The following is a 25,146-nucleotide window of genomic DNA, read 5'->3' as shown; positions in this document are numbered from 1 at the left end:
GTACAAATAGAGCACGGGACGGAGTAATACGCAGCGCACTAGTATTCATTAGTGCAGAGATTCGCAGGATTCTCTCAATTATCCCGCAGTAGGTGGCTTTACACAGAACCTTACACCATACTAGTGATCCATACATTAGTATGGGCTTAACCACCATATCAAAAAGCAATTTCGCAGGATTCACACCCAGTTTTCCCAGGATTCACACCCAGTCCACTAGCAGTGCTCCACTGGCTAAGTGTACTAATTGAAGTTAGTAGGCATTGTGATAATGTGTCCAGGTGTTTCTCAGAAACAGCTATTGCGACATCATCAGCATATGCAACAGTTTTGCACTTCATGGAATCTAATTTCATGAGTAATATATTAATGGCAAGATTCCACAAGAGTGGAGATGGAGTACCTCGACGGAAAATTCTAAGAAAGTTTCCTCAAGAAACCATAGGTCTAAAATCAAATCCTATCTTGCGCATTTCGTCTTTTATCCAATAAAAAAAACTATTAAAAAAATAAATTACATATATTGAAATATCATTGGATAAAAGACGAAATGTGCAAGATAGGATTTGAGTTTAGACATATGGTTCCTAGGGGAAATTTCTTAGACTTTTTCGTAGAATACGTTTCTGCTATACGATTTTTCGTGATGTACATATATTCCTTCCAATTATTTATTTGTTATTAATGTGGAGCTGGAATTTGGGGGGAGGGGGAAATAAATTAAAATTTATTTTACATTTTTTCCTATTCTCCCCCCTGGATCCGCGCCTGCTGTGGAGAATATATAGAAATCTAAACGTTAAATCATTTGGCATCCGATAATCTGGATTACATCGATAAAATTTGATTTATAAATAGTTCTTCCAACAAGATCGTATTGTGCAGATTATTCCAGTCCTTTTACTACCCACACCCAAAATTATAAATCAATTCCTTGAAACATGACAGTGTTTATAAAATGGTGTCTTTTGTAATTAGGTTCTTATGGCTAATGGTGGAAAGTATAGCAAAGAAGTGTTGCAGAAAGGTAACCAAGTGAACTTGGAAAACTGCATGCATTTGTTAAGAAAACGAGTGAACGAAATATGTAAAATACATAACATATAATACTCTGGACAGTGAGAATGACTCCAATGAAGTTAATAGAATACGATCTTAGTAGTTGATTTTAAGTCCTAAATTGAAAATTTGTTTGAAAAACATACAATTGATATTTAAATAATTTTCTAAAATCAATTTTATTATCACATTTTCAATTAATTTCGTATTTGGAGACAATAAAAACACTATTTCGTGGCAACACTGGTTTGTGTGTTGTAGCGTTTGGTAAATTGAATGTACAACGCCGGAGGAATAAAATTAAATGTTTCGTTTTATGAATTTTTGTCTCATTCTCACTCACTCACTCACACCACGTACTCCTCACTGCTAGTGTTTTGTTTTTCCTTTTTAACACAGCGAGAGGAGTATGTGTGTGCATGAGTGTTTTTCACTTGATGGGGAGTATTGTTGTTATTTTTCAATAAGAGAGTGAGTGACCAAAACAGTAAAATGTCTGGTGCGTGAGTACGAATGTGTGTTGTATGTTGAGTTGTTTTTGTGCTGGTAGGTTGAGGGCAACCATTGGACATTCCATGCTGATGATGATGACGATAATGAATGCAACAATGGCAACAATCTTGCTGCTCGGATGAACTGAGCAGAGCTGCTCTGCCTTTTAAATAATCTAGAATGCCATTCGTTTCAATAACTCAACTCTCTACTCCAGCGGTGGTTTTGTGTGTTGTTGTTTTATTTTGTTTTCTTTCTGATACGGGTGTGTTTTGTTTATATTTTGTATTGTAGATTTGTTGGAGTGTGTGTTTTTAATGTTTTCTTTTATTTTATTATTGTTGTTGTATTTTGGGTATTGTAGTGGTGGTGGTGGTTGGTTGTTCGGTCGGTTGGTTGGCTGGTTGGTGGTTAAACATTTGCGGCTCGTTTACTTGGCTCAATAGTTGTCGTTGCAGCTCTCAGTTCAAATTGAATTTTCATTGTGAATGTTTGTTATTCATTTAACGGCTAAAAACTGTAAATTTTCGTTTTCTTTACCGTCGGCGGTTCAGTTTTTTTTTGTTCGTTATAAATAAAGTACCAACCAAAACTACCATTATTAGATACCCATCAATTTCCAACTCTCACACACATTCGCACACGCACAACACTCTCGCTTATTTCTTGTTGGTTTATCACGGTAAATCTAAAAGGGAGCAAAAACACAGTTTCTTATTGGAACATAAAACAACAACAACAGAGAAAAGTGATTTTGTGGGGGAAAATTGTATAAAGGGAAGAAATAAAAAACAAACAAAAACAATGAGAAATAACTAAAGTGATTTTTAGTTTTGTTGTTGCTGAAGTGATTTCAGTTTAAGGAAAACTGAACAAAAACCGGATTGTAGTGCATAAACGTTTTAGTTGCCCGTTAACAACGTCATTGATTTAACACAACTTGTTTTTTTGTGCGGAACACAGCAATTGAAAGCAATTAATACTTTTTTATGAGTTTGTTGGCGAAAACAACATACACACACACACAAAATTAATAATAATAGCAATAAAAATTATTAATTGAATTTTAATTAATTAATTTAATCGATGGATTGTAAATTCTAATTCAATAAAATCACGTCGCGACATCAACATACACACACTCACCCCCCCTATAAAACAGTTAAAAGACTTTGAAGCGAATTAAAAACGAGAGAGAAAAAAAAACAAAATAATTTTGCATAAATTATTTAAATTATAGTAAACAAAAGAAAACGTGTAGTGATTTGTGAATAATTTAAAATAAATATCAGTGATCAAATACAAGTGCTTAATTAAAAGCTATTCATTTAAGAGAAAGAAAAAAAAACAGAAAAATTCAAAATAGTTGTTCGTTTTTGGACAAAAACTTAAAAAATAAATTTTTATTTAAAATACACATACCTACATAGATTTATAGTTACGTTTTGTATGTATAGTGCTCTTAATAAGTTGTACTCCTATTCCATATTGCCCACACAATAATGGTTTTGGAACAACAACAACAGCAATCCTCATCACTTCAACATACACCGCCACCGCAACAATTATCACCATCTAACACGGCCGTAGCCCTCAACAATCACAATAACAACAGCAATCACAGCTCGAACGGTATGCCAGCCATGCCGTCGGAGGGTTTACATCCTACCGCTGCCCTGCAACTATATGCCGCCGCCGCCCAATTAGCACCCGGCGGTGTTCGAGTACCACCCTGGAGTCCGTTCCTACAGTTTGGTGTACCGGGTGTCTTTGGCGGCGCTCCCTTTTTGGGCCGTCCCCGCTTTGAAGGCAACACACCTCAAAATGCCGCCGCTGCTGCCGCATCTCAAATGGCCGTTAATGCCAGCAATGCTTTTGCCAATTTAACCGGTCTCAGTGTGGCCATGCGTAATGTTTCCGCCGCACAAACAACGGCCGCCGCCGCTGTGGCCACAGTGGCGATACAACATCGCCTTATGATTGGGAATAGACAAAATATGCCTCCAACTGGTCCACCCAGTGAAGGATCCAACGATGATGCGGGTAAGTTTCGCCAGTGAATCAAAATTACTTTGTTATAAGTTATAAGACAAATATTAGGAATTTTCTTAGATCAAGTCCTTAAAGGGTTATTATGGATTTGTTTATAATTGAAAGTTTGAAATATGTAAGAAAAAATTATTGGTAAAAATATTAAAAATTATTGAGATTACATTAACCCACAAAAATAAAGTTTACACTAGCCGACAAAACATATTTTGCTTGAGAAGTTTTTAACAAATTTAAACAAAGTTTTTTAAATAAAATTAATGAAAATATAGTGAAAAAATACTTGCAATTTGTATATGTAAACAATTATTGGATCAAACTTATGTTAGATGCAAAGCTTCTTTAACATCTTATGTTGACAATATTTATTAATTTGAACAACAATGTAGTTTCATAATAACATGACGTATGCATATTGAGCAAACGTACTAAGTCCCTTTTCACAAATTTTACGGGATACACAAAAAACGTTCTAAAATCCGTGGATTTGAATATTTTTGAAAACTGTCAATGCAGTTTTATTATAATGACAAATAATCACAGTTTAGAAGGACAGCGACTTTCCTTGGACTTAACACATTTCCTATTACTTATTTTGGCTTTTTTAGTGAACTTAAGAACATTTTCTTATACATTTTTTGCTTTATTTTTACCGTTTTTACTCTGTTATTGAATTTAAAGTTTCTATTGTTAATAAAGTTGCAGAAGTCGAGGTATTAACAAAGCTAGATTTTAATTTCGAATCACAGTTATTTTAAACATTTAGTATTACAAAATACATTTAGTATTTTGTAATTACCACCGACACAGAATTAAAATTTTCTGTCAACTGCTTTAAACGCACTAGTCCCGTTGTTTAACTTATTTATGGCATAACATATTAATGAATTTGGTAAAAAAAATATTATAATATCCTAAGCAAAACTAGTTTGTTTGGGTTAGTAGCGTACCCACTCACCGAGGGTATACAAGGTGTCGATTTACTGCAACCTAGGGCATCCAAATAAGTTAAACTGATAGGTACCATTCATATAAAGTGTTAAAAATAACAACATATTTGGTTTCATCTCTATATAAAAATATCAATACAAATATAAACATTTCAATTTGTTTTAATGAATTTTTTTCCAGACAGTCGTTTTAAGTTCTAAAACTGTGAACTGTCGACTTAAATCTGTCAATCTCATGCAAAGTAGATTTTCTGATTGCAAAATTAGAAAATGACGAACAATACACACACAGAGACAATAATTTCAAATTGAATACAATAATTTCAAATTGAATACAATAAATCTAATTGATTATTTATTTATATATGTATGTCATTTATTTTTATTTCTCAATGCGGACAACATTTCACAATAACTAAAATCAATCAATTTAAATAAGATTTCACTCGGCAACCTTGTTAAATAATTAGTGAAATACATTAAAAGTACATTGTTAATTCTTATCAATTGTTTGCTATTACTTTTTTTATGATGTTCATTAATTGCAAACTGACAAGAGATTTCGAAAATGTCAAAATACAAAATGTTTAATCAAATTCAATAAGCGCTACTAACTGCAACTGGCAATAAATCAGTGAATTTAATAACAAAATGTTTAATGAATAAAAATACATCATAAATATTTACCTGCCATAAAATACTTTAAAAGCTAAAAAAAACAAATCATTTTATGTCAAATTTGAAAGACAACCAAAACAATTTATTTTGTTTAAATATGTATTTATTACAATGTTACTAAATAAAGAATTTATATTTTGTATAATATCATTAAACATTGTTAATTTTGTAACAAAAACTAAGCTTTTTGTAAAATGATATCTGGAAACATTTTTTAAATCTGAAACAAAGCTTAACGACTAACAATGTTTAGTGTTGCACGGTTTTTAATTAATTAAAAATTTCATTATTCGTTTAAATTGTTTTCTTGACATTTTTTTGTTTTAATTCATTTAAAAAAAATGATCTTCAAACGAGTATTATATTTAAAAGTAAATCTGCGAATACACATACATATATTTTGTAAAGGTTATCATTTAATCCAGACTCAAAGTGTTTGCAATTTAGGTGACTAATCAATTCTGCATTTTATTGATTTCTTAGTATTTCAGAATTAATTTTCTTTAAGAGGTCATTAAAGTCAAATGTCGAATACCACATAGAAGAAATTTTAAAAAAGTTATTGGGAGGAAAACAAATTTAAACTATGAGAGGATATAAATGAACTAAAAAGGAAAATTTAATCGTTCGTTCAAATTGAAACCTAACTGAACAAAAGTATTTGCAGAAAATTTGATATGGATTTGGGGGGCTCTGAATTCAATAATTATGTTTAGAAAGCTCTAGCATAAGTACACGTACTTGTCGACTTATATTAGAGTATAGCTATTAAAACTTCGAATATAACAAACTTCTCATATAACAGACAAATTCTGTAAATCCATATCGTCACCTGAAATGCAAAAGGGCGTAACAACCATAAAATTAAAAATTGAGTTTTTAATGGATATAGGTCACGTCTTCGCAAATTCTAAGCTTGCTATTTTTCAAAATAACGACTTTATTAAAGAAAGCAAACACTTTTCATTTTATTAAGTTTTTTGTCTCCTGTAAAATTTTAAAAAGTGATGATTAATTCTAATATATTTAAACTAATAAATCCTTGTCGACATAAGTTGTTAAATGCAAATATAAGTTTGATAAAATAATTGTTTACATTTATGTAATTGTAAGGTGTATTTTTTAAGCCCGATAAATTGTAAAAAATAACAAAAAAAGTAAATTTAAATCAACAAGATTTTTTTATGCAAATGATTAATACATGTCATTTGAAAATGATTTCGGACATATGGCCACAGCGGCTGTTTTTGACGAAACGCATTCTGGACATCCAATATTGAGCAACTTTTTCGATCTTTGCTGGCCGTATGTCACGAATAACCCTAACAAAGTTGGCCTCTAAGGCGTCAATTGTTGCTGGATTATCAGCATAAACCAGTGACCTCACGTGGTCCCATAGGAAATAATGGATAGGTGTCAAATCGCACGACCTTGGAGGTCAATTGACAGGTCCATTTCTCGAATGCCGCGTATCGCCATGCTGTTGAAATCACATCTCGGCCGGATCAATGTCATCCATGTTTTCAAACAAAAAAAAACCTTGATCATGGTGCGGTAACGATCTTCATTGAATATAACAAGCTTCATTTTTGAAGAAATTAGATCCGACGATGCGTGTAAACCGCACCAAATGATGAATTTTTCTAGATGTAATGGAGTCTGTAGGCTCTTATGTGGATTGGTCTCACTCCTTGCTAAGATCACGATGCCGTCAATAAGTTGCGCGATTCTATGACTGACTTTAAAACTAAATTTGGATAATTTGGTAGCGTTGTTCAAGCATCAATATATTCATGATGATTTTCCAGAGTATACTGATCATTAATGTCAAAAAGTTAGCGCAGTATGACAGTTGTTTAACAGTTAACCCTTTCGTAAGTTCTATCGGGCTTAAGAAATACCCCTTATGTAATATTTGGACTTTATTTTCATTCATTTAATTTCTAAGAGGCCACAGTTGGATGTAAATTCTGTAAAACTGCAGTGCTCTCCAAAACTAAGCCTTTGGAAAAGGCCTAATATTTGTAATTTGTTGACGGCAAGTGTAATAATCCCTAGTATATTTTGGGGTTAATAAAATATCTACGTTGAGGATAATTATTTTTGGAGATGATTTTTTTTCCTCTTATAAAAACATTTAAATCTTCAACTAAAACTAATGAAAATTCATAACGTAACATCTGTTTTACATCTTCTTAGATCTGTGCTTTTCAGTCAATTAGATACTGTACAAAATATTGTATATATCCCATTATTCGGAAGGCACAAATTTATATAATTTTGTCAAGCTATATTTAGTGTTGGAATCACATACCAATGACAATCTCTCTGACATTTTCATACTTTTAGTTAAAAGTAAAATTTCTGTATATTTAGTAACTTTCATAGATTTCTTATTCTAAATTTAATTTGTAATGTACAGATCTTTTTATTTGAGTTATAGCGCAAAATTGAGGTAGTCGTTGTATTTTTATACCCTTCACCTTCGTGAAGTTTGTCATTCCGTTTGTAATTTCCACAATATAATTTTCAGTATATACATATATTCTGGATGCTTATAGATAGCGGAGTCGATTAAGCCATGTCCGCCTGTCTGTCTGTTGAAATCAATTTTCCGAAGCCCCCAAATAACTTATATACATGATTCATACATCAATATCTTTTGACTTGGTAGCTATTTAAAATCGAGAAAATATAAAAAAAATTGAAAAAACCAAAACAAAAATAAAAATTTAAAAAAAACAATTCGAAAATTTTTTTTTTACAAAAAATGAAAAAAATACTTTGGAAAAAAAATAAATTTTTTTACCTAAAAATATTTAAAATTTTTATTTTGAAGTATAATTTGGTGAAGGGTCTATAAGATTCGGCACAGCCGAATATAGCTCTCTTAATTGTTTTTCTTATATCTCTGCCATTTATCGATTTCTATGATTTTATATTTCAAATTTTTATATTTTCTATTCAATCAATCGAAGAATCAATTATCACTTTAGTGTCTCAAAGTAAACAAGAGTGTAGTCAGTTTAAATTTTGTTTATATATCACATTCGGTCGCAATTACTTTATACATTAGGAGTAATTTATTACTTAGTTAATTGCCACTGAGTGTGCCTTTGTTATACCAAGTAAGGTATGCTTTTTCAAATTTAAATTAAATTTTTCTTCTGGGATTAGATATTTTATTGGGCTAGCAAATACAGCTTAACTGGGATACCAATGACGTTGGTTTTATTCATGCATTTTTTGAAAGATTTATTCGATTTTTTCTACAACAATACCCCAGTATGGACGTAATTGTGGTGGAGTTTACAAAGCTGAAAAAAATGAATACACTTTGTTTGGAAAACAGTTATGTTTAAAGTCACAATTAAAAGTCGGCCGTAATATTTTTAACTGTTACCTTAAACCTAAAGTTCAAATTATTATCGTCTTTACATGTTTGTTTTATGGACGCAAAAGTAACAACTTTTATTAGGTATATGTTAAAAATCAATTTAGTTTTTACAAAAATTTCTCTAATTTAGACATGATTTTATTTGCCTGCAATAAAATCTTGATTGAAAAATCTCGTGTATAAATTTCACGACTACAAGTTATTAAAAAAAAGTGTTTGTATTTGTAGAAAAATAACTCCACTGATTAATTTGAGTTAATATTAAAATAATTTGTTTAAAACTTTCCAAATACAATTTTAAATGTGCAAACATATTATAACAGAGTGACAAATAATAGTTGATACAGTAACAGATATCAGATATTCTATAACTTGTAGTTGGCTTCATATGTTTGGAATACTCGAAATCGTAAAATAGACCAAAGTAGGCATGGTCTTGCTTTCGATAGTTTACGTCTCAATTTCGCAATTCGTATTAATGTTATAACATTTTTAGTGGTTAAAACTCTTGGATGAAGCCTCTGGTAAGGAACCATTTAAATATTAACTTTTATCTAGTTTGCTTCCTGTATAAAGATATAGATCGACTGAAAGTGCATGTTTGGATGAGGGCAATAGTTCGAACATCGACATAAAATGTTATTGGTAGGACAATATATTTAACCCACTGTAATTTGAGGTTAAAATTTAGACACACACGTAAAAAGTAAACATAATCACCTCTATCATAAAATAAAGTAAAAAAATAAATTAATAAATAAATATTTTTAGGAGTGTTGGTTGAGACATACACACTTATGTATGTTTCTATTAATAATGTTTTTTAAGTAAATCTATTTTTTATATGTTTTTGATACGTGCATTATAATAAATATGTTTTGCTAGTATGGCTGCCAAAAAGTCATTAATCATTTTGCAAAAACTGAAACGTATGGAAAAAGTGTAAAAAAAAACAAACGCAAGAAAAATTGAAAATGCCATGAAATGAAAAACTTCTTTTGAGCTCTCGCTTCGAAAGCTTTTTATCCCGTTGGTTTTTTTTGGGAGTTTTGCTCTTTAAAAAAATCACAGTGATACCTACGCAAGGCAACGATGCGTATTAAAATGAAACCCGCCTGCTGTCATCCAAAACATTTGACGTCAAGAGTTTCATGTAATAAAGCAAACGTCATTTGGAAAACTCGTTGACACATCCTTTGATAAACTATGAAAATTCTGCGCTGCTCGTGTGAGCAGTTTGTGGAGGTTGATGTTGATGATGATGATTTGAAAGATGATTTGCTTTGTAGCAAACCGATTTTATCCAATAATCATTTTTTTGTTTTCACTCATGTGTTTCTATTCGTTTCATCATTTGTTTTATTTCTGTTCTGTCGTTTTAGAGTGTGTACTCTGTGTATTTTTGTACAATTCCATTTAAAGCTTTTTAACCGGAAATGAAAAATGTCATAAATTGATGAAATTCATTCATCATTTATGAACTGGTTGCCTGAATGTGTTGTTCCAGTGTGTGTCATGAATTTAAATTAAATATTTTCAAAATTATATGTATTTAATAAACATCAAAGGAAACTTGGTCAAACAAAATTCATTTATTTCGAATCAATTTATGAATTCAAAAATAGATCTTGATAAATATGTATGTTATTTTGAAAAAATGTTAAAAGATTTTTTTAATGTAATTATTTACTATATTTCAAATCCCATTCTTTTATATAAAATATAAGATGTTACCCCTAAATTTCTAATATTTTTGGACTAATATTCACCGGACCTATCAGCTACTTTTGTTCTGCTGATATTTTTACTAAATAACTAAGAAAACTAACTAGGGTGTTATCAGATTAGTTGCAAATATTAATAACATTTGACCCATACTTTCATTTACTAAAGATTTCAATCAAAATATTTTGATTTCTTTAGTTATTTTTGTTTAACAAACATACATATTTTAAGGTTTTAGTTTGCAGTTTCTTTTTATAGATTATAATTAAAAAATCAAGATAAAATAGTGGCATAATTGGAAATGATTAAAAACTGCACTCCCAATTTAAAGCTTATGTTTTTATTTTTGGTGGGTAAATGTCTGCTGCAATTGTAGTTGTTACTGTTGCTGTTGCCGCTGTCGTAAAACGTAATAGACACATGCTTCTTACTCTCTATTGCTAAGAACATGAAACATGTTTTTTTGGTGGCATGTGGAAAAGTCATTTTCTTTGTCCATTAAGTCATTTGACACTGTGTCATGCAACGTTACAAAAAAACAACCAAACAGAAAATAATAAAGTGAAAAAAAGCCAACTGAATTTCGCTTGAATTGCAGTATTTTTTTTACTTCTCTCGCTCTGTGTTCAGTTTTGAGTTTGAAAAATAATTTTGGTATATTTTTCGTGTTTTTTGCCATGAATTAAAGGTATAAAACAGCAAGAAACTCCAAAAATATGCATGTGTTAAAGTAAAATGTTGTACGAGTCGAAAGAATTGTGTATACAAGTGGTTAAATCGTTATGTGTTGCATGCAACAACATAAATGTTATGATATGCAACAAACAAACATTAGTAGAAGCTACAGCAACAGTAGAAAATAACAACAACAACATCACAGAACTTTTAATGAATTTATTGTCTTGTTTTTCATTTATTGCATTTTTATTTAATATTTACCACATGTGGCAACACTATTGTTGGAATATTGTTGGCGTGATTAATGTAAGAGCTGTGATTAATATGGAATATGGGTGGTAAAACTATAAAATTATTTTCAAAATTCATAAATTGTCATAAAAATTCATTAAATTTTAATTGTATTTCATTTTTCTGGCCATAAATTTCAAACTGTTTAATTTAATAGGAAATATTTCGTAAATGTTATAAAATTCTTTTCTAAAATTAAACTGTTTCAACTAAACAAGTTCTTTTCACATGGTCCTTCGTACCAGCTTTGTCATTAAATCTCCCTTTCTGCTTTCAACTTTGTAACAACCAATTACATAGGGCAACAAAATCGAAAAAAATTGTATAGGCTTTTTAAACCACTACACAATTTTGATGTATTGTGGTTCCAGTAGTACAAATATGGTCCAAATTTTAAGTTCTATGTTACAATTTTCATTACAATAACAAGACACATGTAAAATTTACACTCAATTTTCTACAATTTTGTAAAAATGAGCGAATTCACTTAATTCTGAATAAATTCGAAAAGAATCCATCGATTTTTATGATCGATATCTAATTTTGTTCCTAATACGCGTGGCTTTGCGATAAAGCAATCTTGACAATTTCTGCTGCTTTCGATTTTTCATGATTTTTTTAAAACAAAAAAAATTGCTATTTTTACATAAAAAATTAATTTTTTTCTTCAATTTGTTATTATAACTCCGATACTACTGAGCCGATTGAAACGCAATATATATATGTGAAAATTTGTACATAGCATGGGGAAAATGTTTTCAAAATTCAATCAATCAATCGAAAGAAGAACATTAACTACTCAATTTTATGTATATCAAACAAAAAATTTAAAATTTTGTGAAAATGAGCGAATTCACTTAATTGTGAAAACATTCGAAAAGAATCAATGGATTTTTATGGTCGATACCTAAAAATCAAGTGGGTTTGTGATAAAACAATAAACTTGAACAATTTCTGCCGTTTTAGATTTTTCATGAGTTTTATAAAACACAAAAATTTGTTATTTTTACGTAAAAAATACATTTTTGCTTCAATTTATTATTATAACTCCGAAACTACTGAGCCGATTAAAACGCAATATATAAACGTATTAAAGGTTATGCAAATCTAAACTTGTCTACGTTTATTTTAATAATATCGGACTTACCCTTTTTGAGTTATCATAAATTATGTGTTGCAACGTCTAAAAAAAATTCACAATTTTACAAACAAATTTTTTTATACAAAAAATCTATCCATTAAATTCAAAAATTTTACCATTTTTGTACTTAGGTAGCCATGATACATCAAATCTATATAGTGGTTAGTGAAGCCTTTTTTTGCTGTAGACCTGTGTTATCTTACAATTATGAGAAATGACACAGACCTGTAAAAATTCTATAATGATCAGATTTGATTATGAGTCAGGAACTTAACATTCCCATTCCTATACAAATTTGTCTAATCAGTAGCCCTAAAACTCTGAAGGAATATAGACTAGATATTCCTTTATGAGTTGAGTGAAGTTTGATCTGTTAATAATACAAGAAAGACAGTAGTGAAGAAAGTTCATAAAGTCTAGCCAAATCATCAAGGAGATTTGATAAAATTATAAAAAAAATATCTAAAATAATGTTTCAACACGAAGAAAATGCATTAAATTTGTCACAAATTCTAACATATTCATCCTCAAAGTCTGAATGTATCCCTTATCGTCTGTATACAGGGTCAAGTACGGGGTGCATAGCCTCATAAATGGTGTCTGTATCATGATCCGTACACAATACACTGATAAATACTTTAGTATCTTCAGTATAATGATTCAAAGATTACCTCTCTATCAAAGATGAGTGGCCGGTTCTTTGTAATATTAAGTAGAACACTCTGTCTCAGTCTGAATTGAGTCCTTCAGCATATTATTTTATGTAGAGCTGCCGAAAACCACGTCTATGAGTTTTGTTTCCTTGGACAAATTTAGAGATTTATCCACAAGTTAAGAGACTATGAAGTTCGCTATTCGTCTCCTTTTGAATGGAGCTATATTTGTTTTCTGAAGATTAACAGAAAACAAAGACTCAATTGCCTGAGATCACATGTTATTACTCTAGATAGAGATAGTGGTATAACTAGAGATGGTAATCGGGACTGATTTTTGAAAATCCCGGGGTTCGGGATTTGGTAAAGAATAAGAAATAACTATAAAGTATGTACATTAGGGTAGTCGATTTTTTTCACGAAAAATCGTATAGCAGAAACGTATTCTACAGAAAATTCTAAGAAATTTTCCCCAAGAAACCATAGGTCTAAAATCAAATCCTATCTTGCGTATTTCGTCTTTTATCCAATGATATTTCAGTATTTATTTTTTTTTAATAGTTTTTTATTGGATAAAACACGAAATGCGCAAGATAGGATTTGATTTTAGACCTATGGTTTCTTGAGGAAACTTTATTAGAATTTTCCGTAGATTGCGTTTCTGCTATACGATTTTTAACTTTTTGATCGTCCATACAAATCGACCCCATTAATGTACATACTGGTAAAAATAGTACCTTATCTATTATCTTTTAGCCTTTTAGCAATCGAAATATTTTCATTTTGTTCGAGCTCCTCATCTGAGATATAATCTATTTTATTTGAAGAGGATTTAAATTGAGTTTTATTAGACAACTTACAAAAAAAAGGTGAAGATTTGATTTTCTAGAGCCCCACTCAAGGAAATCCAATTAACTATATTGTAGCAGGAGTTGAGCTTAACAACTTTTCTGAACATCACTTTGTGATATTCGGGCGTGTAGAATGTCAAAACGCATGAAAAAGGCAATTTCACCTATTTATTTATGAAAAACGGGATTTGGAAAATCCCGAAAACCCCGGAATTTAAAATTAAAAATCCCGGACATCGGGATTCAGGAAATCCCGAAAACCCCGGGATTTTCAGGAACGGAATTCCCCGTTTGGCATCTCTAGGTATAACCCTTTCAATTCATCAACAGTCCAAATTGTTCATATTTTACGCAGCATGGCTTATTATTATTTCTAACTTTAGACATTGTGCAAACTGTATAGCCATTGTCACACATCTCACTTAACATAAGATTACTGCCTGATTTAATTGTACGGCTATATTTCTTAATCGATGGGAATACTTACCTAATAATAGATGACCCAAAAAATTTTCAATTTGGCTAAACTGATGATTACATTAAATCTTCTTTTTTAATACTTTTGGTCTCTCCCAAACCACAGATTGTTACAGAACATACGAGTATCTTAAACCAATTATAACATCTGCAACTAAAAGTCATGTTGTAATACATTAAAAATGCGACTTCCAGATTTTGTTACGATTAGAGGCTGCTCTATAATTAGTGGAGGAGTAAAATCTTGTTGTTCCCTATAGAATTTTCTGACTACTTCTATACATTATTAAAATTCTAAAGCCGCATTTGGTGTAGTTGGTCATACAATTAAATTTGTTATTGAAATTGTTAACAAATAATTTTATTTTTTCTGTGTGAATACCCACACGGTCTACTATTTGGTCATATTGTCATAATGTCTTAATATATTATAATAGTTTAAAAAAAATGTTTCAGTTTACAAATAAATTTACTCCTTTTGAACTCTGTTCGATTTTAACTTTGGAATGTCAAATTTTAGCATTTTATGCAACAGCAAGTTAATTTTAATTTAACAACTGACTCTAGCACTGTAGTTCACTGTCCGAGTGTGCTGTAAAATATTATACAGGGCATGTGGTTGTTTGCTGAACAACTGAATAGTTATATTTGAGTGTGGTGTGGACAATTGCATTGAATTGCACTTAAAACTCCTACCGTTGCATCTGTGTAGAAAACTTGGTGTAGCAAGATCATTTATAACAATCATAATCATAATAAATTTCAATTACCTTTTACGCCAGTCTCTCTTTCTCTCGCTCATTTATGTAACTGGCAACAGAATAGAAAAGTCTTTAATATGAAAATAATGTGGGGAATTATAAACATTATCAGGCATAAAATGCATTTCTAAAAGTGTTTGTTGCATGCAACAAGGATTTCATATACATACATTTGGATATTCAAGCTGTGGTAATTGCATTCATTTCATGTGTTTATATAAGACCGATTTTTGTGCAGCTACATACATTCATACAACCGAAGTATATTTCGTTTGGCTTTTGAAGGAAGAAAAGTGAAAAATAAAACAGAAAACATGCCACTACTTAAAAGTGACACCCCTTAATTTCAAATTGTAAGAATTATTTGTCTCTAGGGCGTTGGCAATGTACTCGTTCGTATGCATGTCTCCTCCCACTTTTCTGGCGTTTTTGAATTATTTTTTTTTCATTTTTTCTGGTTCTTTTAAGCAACAGAGAACTGCATTTTTGTGTGTTGGAAATAAATAAAACATAACAACAACCTCTAACACCGTTAATGACTCTATTATATTTGATAAGATTGTTTGTGCCACAAACCAGGTTTCTGGTAACGTCAAATTTTATTTATTTTGTTTAATGTTGGCCGAAAAGCAGCAACAACCAAAACTGACCATTTGTAATGGAAATACTTACTACCCCAGTTTAAGGTTCAAATGAATGAATTTGTTTTAATGTGTTTTTTTTTGTTTTTTGTTGCAACCTGTAACCAAAAACAACCAACACTAACATCATATTATCCTAACCATAGTTTAATATTATTGTATGTATTTGAGAAATTAGTTTTAACAAAAACTAATGATCATTATCAATTCCATTTCCATTTTTTTTGTTGCTGTTACTTGTTCCTTTGTTTTTAGGCATAAAAACTTGGGCCCATTTCTTTTATTTATTTAAATGGTCTTTCGTTGGTCATTTTGTTGTATTTATTATGGTTATTTTCAGTTAACAACTTTAGTTACACTCACAGACCCTTTGGACACATGGTATAATTGACTTTTCTAACACTTTCTAACCAAACCAAGCAGAATATTCATTCAAATATCCCCGTCCCTACAAACAAACAACCGACCAACCGACCGACCAACCCATTATCAACAAAATAATACAATTCTCTTTACAAATGAACATTTATGATTACGATTGTACGAGATTGTATTGTTGTACTTTCTCACAATCTGTTTATGCCACTTGTGTTACAATTATATCTACTCGTATATTTACATTTGCCACTCGTACCCCAGAAAAGGTGGTGTTTAGGGCGAGAGGTGGTAGGTAGAAGTAGGGTTCTTTCTGAACAACAAACATTCATATAAAATGATTTGTAATTAAAATGTTTTCATTTTAACAGAATACAAATGACCTGTTCGTATGAATACTATGTAAAGTAAATACTACATACTATAATAATATGGCTACAGTGAAGTTAAAAATTATCGTAGTTAACAGAAACTGTTACGTTGAGGCGAATTGATAACAAATTTGTTATAAATTCGGAATTCAGCTCTGGGTGGATAAAGAATTTGCGCATCATCGCCATTAGCGCTTAAGAGTAATCATTCCGTAGTTTTTAAGTTTCACTCTCACATTGTTTGGCGTCACTTAACAGTACGGAGTTACGTTTTTTCGTAGTTAGCATTGGCTACATGCAGGCGCGGATCCAGGTCAACCATTTGGGGGGAGGGAGAAATTTCCTATTTCACCGCCTTTGGATCCGCGCCTGGCTACATGTAATCAATAAATAAATTTTAATATTGGTGACCATAGAACTCAGGAGTAGAGTTTGGTAATTCCGGCTTTCTGTACGAAGGTATAGGTCGAGTGGCTATTCCTGGACGAGGCTCTTTTGAGACGTAAGCCGTAATTGGAGAAGTCAATTTTACCTATTTTCAATACCAAACATTTCTGATCAACAAAGAATATTTGAGGTAATTTCATCGTCTCTAAAGGCCCTATCGTGCCTTCAAAAAACAAACAAACGGAAGGTCATAGCTAGATCGTCTTAGAATTTTATATGAAGAATATTTCGATGTGTTACAAAATGAATGACAAAATAGATTTACCACCCATGTGGTAAATTCAATTAATAAAATCGGTTGTCACAGGGAATATATTTTCAGAGACACAATTTTCTGCTAGAGTATAAAAATCATTATTTCATTTAATTTCTTCTTTGTTTTACTACTATTTTAGCCTCTACTGTAGCATACAATATTTAATGGTAACAAAACAAAAATGTTGATAATTGAAATATATGATTATGAATATTTATTATTGTGGCATAACTTACATATGATTGTGAGTTTAAATGTGTGTTGTGCGTTAAAGTGTTGGCCTGTAATTAAAATCAAAATAAATGGGCCACCAGCCATTCCCCCCAAAAATAATAATCAACATAGAAATGTATTCTTTAGGGATTTAAAATCCCTTTAACATTTCAAATAGTTTTGTTTTGTATCACAAGGCTGTTAAATAAAAATAATTAATTGCGTTTTGTAGTTTTATTCATGTTTTTACACCAACTACTAAAAGAAGTCATATCTAAATAAATAAATTATTTATTTTCATTCTTGGCAACCTGAGACTATAATTTTTAATATTTAATTACATTTCCTTCAACTTAATTAGCATACATACATACATATTTACATTTTAATCGTGATTAATAGTTTGGGGTTTTTGTTTTTGTTCTGTCCATTTTTAGGTTTTTCCGCTGATGGTGAGGATGAGAGCAGTGCTGCCAAACGTCGTAGATCTCGTACAAATTTCAATTCTTGGCAGCTGGAAGAATTGGAAAGAGCCTTTTCGGCCAGTCATTATCCCGACATATTTATGCGTGAGGCCTTGGCCATGCGTTTGGATCTCAAGGAGAGTCGTGTTGCGGTAAGTTTAGTTTTAAAGTGATTTAAAAACGTATTTAATTAAAACAAATTAAAAAGTATAGTGATACCCTACACAAGCTATAAGTTTATAGAAATTCTTATTTAAAATTAATTTTATTATACCTTCGTGAGAAGGGTATATATAAGTTTCTCATTCCGTTTGTAATTTCCACAATATAAAGTATATATATTCTGGATCCTTATAGATAGCCATGTCCGTCTGTTGAAATCAATTTTCTGAAGACCCTATATATCTTCGGGATCCAAATCTTCAATAATTCTGTCAGACATGCTTTCAAAAAGTTTCCTATTTAAAATCAGAAAAATCGGTCCACAAATGCTGAAATATGAGGAAAGAACCAGGACAACCTCGATTTTTGACCTATATCTGGATTACAATATTTCGAAGACCTTTGCAACGATATATATAAGATCATAGTAAATTGGACTTACAATGGGTCAAAATTTTTAACCCGAATTTTTTTTTCACCAAAAAACAAATTTAAAAAACAAAATTTTTTTTAAATTAAAAAAAAAAAAATTAAAATAACGATTCAAAAATTTTTTTTTACAAAAAATGAAAAAACAACTGGAAAAAAAAATAAATTTTGTTTACCTAAAAATATTTAAAATTTTTATTTTGAAGTATAATTTGGTGAAGGGTATTGTTACGTTTTAACCTTTTCAAAACGTTAGTTTATTTCCTTTAAATAAACCGGATACTTTTGATTGCAAATAAAAGCCGTTTAGTAGTTTAAAAATTGTAACAACTCTTTATTTATTCAAAATGTACAACAACCACAGAATTAAATAGCCACTCAATGTTTTTTATACACGTTTGTAAATTCGCAGAAATACAGACACAATTTATAATGTACACGAATTTACTTGAAAAACACAACACACTTTAAGGTACTCAGTTGATGTTTATTCGAAAAGCGTCTGTGATAAACTCACTAACGACTGCAACCTCTGCCACTATTTATAACACTGCCATCTGCACTCTTGATTGCTCTTTAACTGTCAAAGTTCGAATATTCTAGATCTTACTAATACATACGTCATCTGTGGTGTACTTTCTACAATGTTCTTTAACTGAATATTCGAATTCAAACAGCGTTGCCAACTTACGATCAATGGTCAACTAAAAGCTTTTATTTCAATGTTAATAATGCCCACAGATATGTTACAGTTTGCTATTACAGCAATGTTATTTGAAAGCATTATGCTACTTTTAAATCAGCCCTTAAAATCGTTATATTTGAATTCAAGTACAATTTCGTAACAGTATATAAGATTATAGCTCTCTTACTTGTTTTTAAACTGAATTCGTTAAGCGTTAAAACATGCAAATTTTCCTCTGATCCTTATGTAATTTGGTCAAGTGTTATCATTAAATGCGAAAATTATTCGTGTTGAAGTTTTTCTCGATAAGTTTTAAGAAGTTCGGTTAAATGCCTTATATGGGAGCTACTAAACCATTTAAAACTGAGCAGAATGGTTTTGATTTACTTCACTACATTATTTATGCGGCATTTTATATTGTGATTTTTGCGAAAAGAATATATTACTGAGCTTAGGCTCCTCAAAATTTGTTAAAGAATATAATTTGTAAGAATATTATCTTGATTTGTACATTTCTAAAACATAGAAAGATTTTATAGAGTATCTTCACATAATTTGGTTTGTTTTTATAAATTTTATTATTTTCATATCCAAACTTCACAAAAACGGAGATAGTAATCTTCCCTGCGGAATGACACGGTATGGTATTATTTAAACACTGACACTTCCCTAGCACATATGACGCTATTACCAATTATCGTACTGATGAATTGGGGTATATATCTCTCTCCATATTCAAGAAGGCGACTCCTTAGTAGATCCCAGCGATAGGTAGGGTTCCTAATGTCTAGGGTCTCCGAATTTCTAATACACATACAACAGAAATTGTCAAACGTCAAATTATATTCCGATCGGACTAGCCATTTAGAAATGCCAGATTTATTTCCAAAAAATTTAATTTCTGCCCCACTGTGCATCGGTTAATCTCAGAGGATTCATAGCACAAAGAGCTTTTAGATATCCGATAGATTATGTAAAATATGTCTTTCGATACCTTTAAGTCGTCATCAAGATGTCAGTGTACTTTTTCACTTTAATTAAAATACAAATTCCCTAATAAGGAAGGTTTTTGTAACATCATCAAATTTTTCATGTTATTCCCTATAATGAATATATACATAAATTCTGCACAAAACTAAAAATTACAATAAAATAGGAGATAAGGTTGTGTTTAGAGATGTCAAAATTTGCCACATACGACATGCATTTGTTTAAGTTGATATTTAAACCGCCGGTAAAATGATTAACATTAAAAGGTCATTTAATATAATGTTAGAAATCAGTCTTTAAATGAATTAGAATCATATCGAGTATGTATTTTAACATAATTAACATTATGTTAAAGTATTTTGGTCAGTTTTCTGACTATTTTCAACACTTAGTATTTTGTAAATCTTATTGTTATTTACATGTTAAAACCTATAAATTCCTTAATGAACTTATTCTAAAAATATACACTTTGTTTCAGATAGGTATGGTTCCAGAATCGGCGTGCCAAAGTTAGAAAACGTGAGCATACCAAGAAAGGACCTGGTAGACCTGCCCACAATGCCCAGCCACAAACCTGTTCTGGTGAACCCATCCCGCCCAATGAATTAAAAGCTAAAGAAAGGTAAGATCAAATTTCTTATGAAAACTTATATTTAAAAAAATATTCTTCCAAATAAAAACAGAATATTCAAAAAGATATTTTTAATATTAAAATAATATTTATTTTCATTGTGGTTTACCATTGCAGAGCTCGCAGAAGAAAGAAATTAGCCAAAGCCATTGATAGACAAGCTAGAAAGCTGCAGGCAAAAGGTATAACCGTTGATTTTGAAGCACTTAAGGCTGAATACATATCACAACACAAAGCCAATGGCACCTTTTCTGATTCAGATCTCGAAGATGACAGCATACAAATCGATGTGGTGGGTGGCACGGAGAGCGATGACGATGATGACTTTGATTTTCGAAGTCCTCGCGGCAGTGATTTAGCCAACAACAGCTATTCGCCCAGTGGCAGTCCCAATGGTCTGGGCAGCCCCATGTCCAACAGTGGCATCGATAATCGAGACGATGACAACAATAGCAATCAGCATAATCTACACGTGGCTGTAGATGAGAAACCGTTTCTGTTTCCAGGTCGAGCAACGAATTTTCATTTGAAATTACAAAATACCACCTCATCGTCATCATCCTCCTCCTCACCGAATCATCAACAAACCTCACCGATTAGTATACGACGTAGCAATCCGTTTAGCATAGAATCTCTGCTCTTCAACAATACATGAGTCTTGTAGACGGACATGCGAGCTGACAAATGTTATACCAAAAAGAATATCTACGAAAAATAAAACTTAGTTACTAAATTCACCTAAAAGGAGAAACTTAAGCAAAACAAAAAACAACAAAAAAACTTAGGAGTTGAACAACAAATTACGAAAAAACCCAAAACATTTGACAAATGTTGGGACTCATTAACATTTCTGTATGTATGTATATTAATACTATGTACCACATAAATTCTGTAAGGAATTTCCAGCAGCAGCAAACTGTTTTGACAGCCAGCCAGTCAGCCAACAATATCGCCATCATCATCATCATCATTACACAAGTGAGAGAATGAGTTTTAACAAAAAGAAACAAAAAATAAAAAAATAATGCAAAATATCTGGGGTTCATTGCAGTTTAAGTGTAGGGGCATTTTCTTATTATTTAACACCAAAAATTAATGATTTAATTGTATTCTTCATAACAACAACGTACATATGTACGACCGACCATAAAGCAAAAAATATATTTAAAGTACTTAATTTGAGAGCTGTTTATGAGTGAATCATAAAAGAAATTACTTTATGAAGACTTCAGGCATAATAAATGGAACATGTAGCCTCCTTATATTATTATTTAATGTTATGTATATGGAGCTGCTGATGGCCAGCCAGTCTGCCCGACAGCCAATTCAATTTCATATAATAACTATCCAAGCAGTTTTCTGAAAGAGTTATTTCGTATGGCAAATACATATTCAATTGTGACTTGACAAAACTATATTCAGATTAACCCAGACAAATATTGAAAACAGCTCTAACCTTCTATTTTACAGAAAATGCACGTGTCAGAGCGAAAATGCCTAACTCCACAAAATAAAAATTAGAGTAAATTAGAGATGTTTAAAAAATTGATTACCAAAATTTGTAGTCACTCCTCATAAATTAAATAATAGAAGAACAAAATAAGAAAATCAAAGAGTTCACAACTAATTAGATGGTAATATAACAAAATTCAGAAATTTTCGAAAAGTGGAGTTAGGCATTTTAGCTTTTGACACATCCAAATATTGCAGATTTAGGACCAATATGAATACAAAGTCTTTGGATTTTTAAATAAAGTCACAGCTAATTCCTACATTCACTAAAATTTCATATTTAAAAGAGTTTTAAATTAAATTACAATTATGTTTTACAACATGGATCAATCATATTCATTAGCAGAATAAACATTCTGCTGCAGAAAACTAATTAAATATTTGTTTGTAAGCAACAGAAAAAGCAACAGACTTCTTGTGACTTCTTTTTTTTAGTTTATTGTAACAATAATATTTTAGTTAAAGCAATTTTTGTTTTATTTTAGTTGAATTACACTTAAGTTTCCATTGTAACTGGCAAAATTATTCGTTTGAATTTCAATTATCCATAAATACATGTGATTCAAGATTGTTGGAACAGTTGTAATGTAAAAAGTTTAAGAATGCAATCAAAGCAAGATATGACTCCTTTAACTTCTGCTCCCCATAAATTGTGACCATAAACTGACATAAAACAACCAAGTAGCCCATCATTTTTGTTTTCGTACAGCCAAAAACTTTTAAAGAAACAAGAAATAATCAAAAAATAATACTGAAAAATATAAATCATGGAAAATACAAAAAAAAAATATATTTAAAAAAACAAAAAACTAAACAGCAAGCAGCACATTAAATTTAATGAAAACGAAATTCTGAACAAATTGCGCAATATTAGAGTAATTGACTTGTACTTGTATTATAATGAATGGTAATTTTAATTAAATATAAATTATATAAAAAAACATATAACTACACTCACTCACACACACAAACACACAGGTAATACCTCAGCGGTGGAAAAAATGCTAGGGCTTCACTTAGGAGGCCTTCTAAAATACCTATTTAGACATTCTAAAAGATGCGATACTCATTGTAATCTGCCTTTTAGCAGTAGATGTTCTAGAAGTGCTTTGCTTTTCCTTCTAAAATTGAATTGCAAAAATAAGCTCTAACAAACCTTTATTTAAAATTCAAACATTGGCCTTGCAATTATTTCTATATTTCTATAATATAATTTATTTAGGTCTCTTCTTAAGATTTTCATTTTATAAAATTTTATGATTTATATGATTCTTTAAAGTTCATTCCATAGAACAAATACTTAGAAGAGAAGGAGAGAGAAATATCAACGAAAAAAAAATTAATCAAAATTATTCTCTTTTCATTCTCATAAATTAGGTTTAATTAGGACTTAGGTTTTTGGCTCTCAGTTACCTATCTAGTTGTCATCTATGGTTCAATCTTTATGTTTTATGCTGAATTCATTAAGAATATTTTCCTTAATAACCCTCTTTAAAGGCTGGCTTCAGGACATCTTCAATTAGGCTTTAATTTAATTTTAGACTTTTTAATAGACTTTTTTAGACTTTTTAAAGTTGACATGTAGACATTCTATGAGGCAGATCTTACAGGCCTTCGACGGAAGAGCTTCTATCAGCCAGACCTTGGCTCCCAATTTAAACGATGCAAAATAAGGCCTTTTGGAAGGCCTCTATACTGCATATTTTTCCCGCTGGGTACTTAAATTATAATTTCATTACAAAATAAAAGGCAAAAGAAACAACAAAAAAAATCATTTACAAATGAGAATATTAAATAAAATATCAATTGACTTAATTTGATTTAATTTTTTTTTCATTCCACTCTTTTTTTAGTGCGTTTTGTTGTTGTTGTTTTGTTTCGTTTCTGTTGGTTGGTTCGCCATGTTTAACTATATTTGGTTTTTTGTTTATGTTGTTGTTGCTGTAGTTTTTTTTTTAGTTTCAGCCATTATATTAAATGATGTATAACAAATGGCTTATTATAGGTACATACATACTTTTACATATCCACAATATTGTACAATGTACACATACAGTAAGTAGTACATATTGAATTAATAAGAATGTACTTTTATATGGGGAATTCACAGTGTGCCGCAATAAATTATTAAAATAATTAAAAGAAAAGTTTGTAAAATTTTAGGTTTTTTGTACATTCCGCACTTGATTAACAAGAGTAATTCCGAATACACTTTCATATCGAAAACCTCATTTGAGAGCATTTATAGTGACTACTTTTATATCAACAAAAAGGTATTATTTTGAGTTGAAATTAGGGTTTTTAATTTTCCGACCTTTTTTGATTCCCAGGAATCGGAAAAATTTGTTTCTACATTCCCGGGTACCTTACTATTTTAATCTTTGTAAACTCCACCGTTTTCGGTTTTTTGACAAACCGGTTTTTGTAAGACCGTTAACCAATTTTAAGGAAATATATTTTCTAAAGCTTAATCAACATATTTATGAAAAACTTTGATACAATTTTTAAAAATATATATTTATTTTATAGAAAATTATAGCATTTGACAATATTTCGTCAAAGATTTAAAATAATTGCATGAAGATAGAACTTTAAAAATTCAAAAATGCTAAATAAAAATTAACCGGTTTTTTTTGAAGACAAAAACCGAAACCGTTTAACCGGTTTTTTAACAGACAATAATCAAAACCGGTTTTTTCAAAAACACAATTTTTGGATTAAACCGAAAACCTGTTTTTAAAATTTGAATTTTTTTTTGAGACTCTAAT

The 25,146-nt window shown here is 30.6% G+C and overlaps 1 protein-coding gene across 1 annotated transcript; it reads left to right on the top strand.

Moving 5' to 3' along the window:
* Positions 1-3,053: 3,053 nt before the first annotated feature.
* On the top strand, positions 3,054-21,610 carry unc-4. Its single transcript, XM_065508042.1, has 4 exons — positions 3,054-3,594; positions 17,943-18,121; positions 20,718-20,857; positions 20,984-21,610. Exons 1-4 carry the CDS (start codon positions 3,054-3,056, stop codon positions 21,519-21,521), a joined length of 1,398 nt encoding a protein of 465 aa, XP_065364114.1. The 3' UTR covers positions 21,522-21,610.
* The last annotated feature ends 3,536 nt before the right edge of the window (positions 21,611-25,146 follow it).

Source organism: Calliphora vicina, chromosome 4 (assembly GCF_958450345.1).
Source record: "Calliphora vicina chromosome 4, idCalVici1.1, whole genome shotgun sequence".
In the NCBI taxonomy this organism is placed as follows: Eukaryota; Metazoa; Arthropoda; class Insecta; order Diptera; family Calliphoridae; genus Calliphora; species Calliphora vicina.
The sequence above is the reverse complement of the archived record's forward strand: the minus strand, read 5'-3'. Positions and strand labels throughout refer to the sequence as shown.

Coding starts and splice junctions, on each gene's coding strand:
- unc-4 (XM_065508042.1), top strand. CDS start 3,054: ATGGTTTTGGAACAACAACAACAGCAATCCTCATCACTTCAACATACA. Junction 3,595..17,942: donor AGGATCCAACGATGATGCGG/GTAAGTTTCGCC, acceptor GTCCATTTTTAG/GTTTTTCCGCTGATGGTGAG. Junction 20,858..20,983: donor GAATTAAAAGCTAAAGAAAG/GTAAGATCAAAT, acceptor TTACCATTGCAG/AGCTCGCAGAAGAAAGAAAT.